Raw genomic sequence first — 4,291 nt, 5'->3', positions numbered from 1 at the left:
GTGAAACAACATCTGAAAATAGGTACTCACGAGGTTAAAAACACAGGATGGGGTATTCAGAGGAAGCCTGGTTTGTTCCATTTGCTCTGCTGCTGGCTTTTACACAGTCCCTCTGTCTTATCGTTCTGTTATCACCTCTTCAAAGCAGGCAGCATTCTCCCGTCAATGCCACCTGCTCTAATTTTTTATGAATTGATATTTACTGACAGGTGCTGGAGGAGTTCACCGCACAAGTCGGTAATTTACCTCACTGCTCGGTAATTTCAGCTTTTCATGCGGTAACAGGGTTTATAAATTGACATTTTGCTAAGTGCTCGGTAAAGTCAGCGGTTTTCTGCATTACTGCATGCTGTAATGCTTTATGAATCGAAGCCAATTAGCCTATGGGGTGAGCAATACAATTCTCCTTGTAGTACACAACTGTTATACTTACGGGCCGCAGCTCCGTGGACGGCGTTCCCCGCGGGTGGCTGGCCGTAGTTTGTTGATCTCGGCTGGGGGCGTGTGTACGTGGATACGCAATGGTGTCACACGTAATGTACGCATGCGCGGGGTTTTGCCGTACGGATTTTGCGCCAAACAGGCTATAAAAGGCCAGCCCTTTCCAACAGACAGTGCTGTTCGTTCTGACAGCTAGTGGTTACTCTCGCCTTGAGCTCCTGACCTGCTGCTTATTACCGATACTGCTTCTGACCCGGATTGTACCTGGATTCTGCCTCTGCCTGCCCTGACTGTACCTGGACTCTGCTAATTCCTGAAGTCTCTACATCAAGGTGTCACTGTTCTCCCAACCACTTCCTGAGGTTATCCCAGTTGTGACCTGGTGGGCACTAGGCCGCAACAAGTCCATCATCCCTTGCGGGGTGCTCTGGTGAAGACTCGTGGTCACTTAGATCCACATCTGGGCAACCCCTTGGGTTAAGTGGAAGGGTTAACAGCGTCCAAAGATTTCTCAACCTAACAACAACGCTCTTAGCCTATGGACTCATGGGCTGTAGCTATACTAGGCTGGACATACATATTTAGGAATACATCCCTGCACTCCATATGTCTGGCCACATTGTAGTGGATGTTGTCAGTGTTTGGGTGAGGCCTGGCCACATTGTAGTGGATGTCAGTGTTTGGGTGATGCCTGGCCACATTGTAGTGGATGTTGTCAGTGTTTGGAAGACATCTGGCCACATTGTAGTGGATGTTTGGGTGAGGCCTGGCCACGGTATAGTGGATTTTGTCACTGTTTGGGTGCTGCCTGGCCACATTGTAGTGGATGTCAGTATTTAGGTGATGCCTGGTCATGTTGTAGTGGATGTCAGTGTGTGGGTGAGGCCTGGCCACGTTGTAGTGGATGTTAGTGTTTGGGTGCTGCCTGGCCACGTTGTAGTGGATGTTGTCAGTGTTTGGGTGTTGCCTGGCCACATTGTAGTGGATGTCAGTATTTGGGTGAGGCCTGGCCACATTGTAGTGTATGTTGTCAGTGTTTGGGTGATGCCTGGCCACATTGTAGTGGATGTTTGGGTGAGGCCTGGCCACGGTATAGTGGATTTTGTCACTGTTTGGGTGCTGCCTGGCCACATTGTAGTGGATGTCAGTATTTGGGTGATGCCTGGCCACATTGTAGTGGATGTCAGTATTTGGGTGAGGCCTGGCCACGTTGTAGTGGATGTTACTGTTTGGGTGCTGCCTGGCCACATTGTAGTGGATGTCAGTATTTGGGTGATGCCTGGCCATGTTGTAGTGGATGTTGTCAGTATTTGGGTGATGCCTGGCCACATTGTAGTGGATGTCAGTATTTGGGTGATGCCTGGCCATGTTGTAGTGGATGTTGTCAGTATTTGGGTGCTGCCTGGCCACATTGTAGTGGATGTCAGTATTTGGGTGAGGCCTGGCCACATTGTAGTGGATGTCAGTATTTGGGTGAGGCCTGGCCACGTTGTAGTGGATGTTGTCAGTGTTTGGGTGATGCCTGGCCACGTTGTAGTGGATGTCAGTATTTGGGTGAGGCCTGGCCACGTTGTAGTGGATGTTGTCAGTGTTTGGGTGAGGCCTGGCCATGTTTTAGTGGATGTTGTCAGTGTTTGGGTGATGCCTGGCCACGTTGTAGTGGATGTCAGTATTTGGGTGATGCCTGGCCACATTGTAGTGGATGTCAGTATTTGGGTGAGGCCTGGCCACGTTGTAGTGGATGTTGTCAGTGTTTGGGTGATGCCTGGCCACATTGTAGTGGATGTCAGTATTTGGGTGAGGCCTGGCCACATTGTAGTGGATGTTGTCAGTGTTTGGGTGAGGCCTGGCCACGTTGTAGTGGATGTCAGTATTTGGGTGAGGCCTGGCCACGTTGTAGTGGATGTTGTCAGTGTTTGGGTGATGCCTGGCCACATTGTAGTGGATGTCAGTATTTGGGTGAGGCCTGGCCATGTTGTAGTGGATGTTGTCAGTGTTTGGGTGATGCCTGGCCACATTGTAGTGGATGTTGTAAGTGTTTGGGTGAGGCCTGGCCACGTTGTAGTGGATGTCAGTATTTGGGTGAGGCCTGGCCACGTTGTAGTGGATGTTGTCAGTGTTTGGGTGATGCCTGGCCACATTGTAGTGGATGTCAGTATTTGGGTGAGGCCTGGCCACGTTGTAGTGGATGTTGTCAGTGTTTGGGTGAGGCCTGGCCACGTTGTAGTGGATGTCAGTATTTGGGTGAGGCCTGGCCACGTTGTAGTGGATGTTGTCACTGTTTGGGTGATGCCTGGCCACATTGTAGTGGATGTCAGTATTTGGGTGAGGCCTGGCCACGTTGTAGTGGATGTTGTCAGTGTTTGGGTGAGGCCTGTCCACGTTGTAGTGGATGTTGTCAGTGTTTGGGTGCTGCCTGGCCACATTGTAGTGGATGTCAGTATTTGGGTGAGGCCTGGCCACATTGTAGTGTATGTTGTCAGTGTTTGGGTGATGCCTAGCCACATTGTAGTGGATGTTTGGGTGAGGCCTGGCCACGGTATAGTGGATTTTGTCACTGTTTGGGTGATGCCTGGCCACATTGTAGTGGGTTTCAGTATTTGGGTGAGGCCTGGCCACGTTGTAGTGGATGTTACTGTTTGGGTGCTGCCTGGCCACATTGTAGTGGATGTCAGTATTTGGGTGATGCCTGGCCATGTTGTAGTGGATGTTGTCAGTATTTGGGTGCTGCCTGGCCACATTGTAGTGGATGTCAGTATTTGGGTGAGGCCTGGCCACGTTGTAGTGGATGTTGTCAGTGTTTGGGTGATGCCTGGCCACATTGTAGTGGATGTCAGTATTTGGGTGAGGCCTGGCCACGTTGTAGTGGATGTTGTCAGTGTTTGGGTGAGGCCTGGCCATGTTGTAGTGGATGTTGTCAGTGTTTGGGTGCTGCCTGGCCACATTGTAGTGGATGTCAGTATTTGGGTGAGGCCTGGCCACATTGTAGTGTATGTTGTCAGTGTTTGGGTGATGCCTGGCCACATTGTAGTGGATGTTTGGGTGAGGCCTGGCCACGGTATAGAGGATTTTGTCACTGTTTGGGTGATGCCTGGCCACATTGTAGTGGGTTTCAGTATTTGGGTGAGGCCTGGCCACGTTGTAGTGGATGTTACTGTTTGGGTGCTGCCTGGCCACATTGTAGTGGATGTCAGTATTTGGGTGATGCCTGGCCATGTTGTAGTGGATGTTGTCAGTATTTGGGTGAGGCCTGGCCACGTTGTAGTGGATGTTGTCAGTGTTTGGGTGATGCCTGGCCACATTGTAGTGGATGTCAGTATTTGGGGATGAGCGTAATGACCTAATTACGATTTTGCGAAATTTCGCGTAATTAGTGTAATTACGATTATGGCCGTAAGTACATAATCGTAATGAAGAAGGATTTCGCGAAATTTCGCGTAAGCGTAATTTTCGCGTAATTTTCGCATTACAGTCGTATCATGCCGTAATTTCGCATTAAACGCTACCGTAATTTCGCGTTAAACCGTAACGCTCCGTATAATATAAAAAAGCCGCCGACTTTAAGGGTTAATAGCAAAGCCCCCTTAAATGTTAAGAGCCTCAAATTTGGAGAATATATTAAGGAGATCAGGAGGAATAAGAGGAAAATTTTTTTTTTCAAAAAGACCTTATAGTTTTTGAGAAAATCGATGTTAAAGTTTCAAAGGAAAAATGTAAACATTTAAAAACCCGCCGACTTTAACGGTTAATAGCAAAGCCTGCTTAAAGTTTAGGAACACCAAATTCCCAGGGTATATTAAGGGGATCAGTGGGAATAAGAGGAAAAAAATTTTTTTCAAAAAGACCTTAT

General features: G+C 48.7%; 1 protein-coding gene across 1 annotated transcript; it reads right to left on the bottom strand.

The window, feature by feature from the left end:
* Window positions 1-972: 972 nt before the first annotated feature.
* On the bottom strand, window positions 973-2,052 carry LOC137560794 (histidine-rich glycoprotein-like). Its single transcript, XM_068271935.1, has one exon. The coding sequence runs from the start codon at window positions 2,050-2,052 to the stop codon at window positions 973-975; it is 1,080 nt and encodes a 359-aa protein (XP_068128036.1).
* Between the last annotated feature and the right edge of the window lie 2,239 nt (window positions 2,053-4,291).

Source organism: Hyperolius riggenbachi, chromosome 3, assembly GCF_040937935.1.
Source record: "Hyperolius riggenbachi isolate aHypRig1 chromosome 3, aHypRig1.pri, whole genome shotgun sequence".
In the NCBI taxonomy this organism is placed as follows: domain Eukaryota; kingdom Metazoa; phylum Chordata; class Amphibia; order Anura; family Hyperoliidae; genus Hyperolius; species Hyperolius riggenbachi.
Note: the sequence above shows the minus strand (reverse complement) of the source record. Positions and strands in the feature narration are given on the sequence as shown.

What these genes read in the sequence shown, in the direction of transcription:
- LOC137560794 (XM_068271935.1), bottom strand. Translation starts at nt 2,052, where the DNA reads ATGGCCAGGCCTCACCCAAACACTGACAACATCCACTACAACGTGGCC.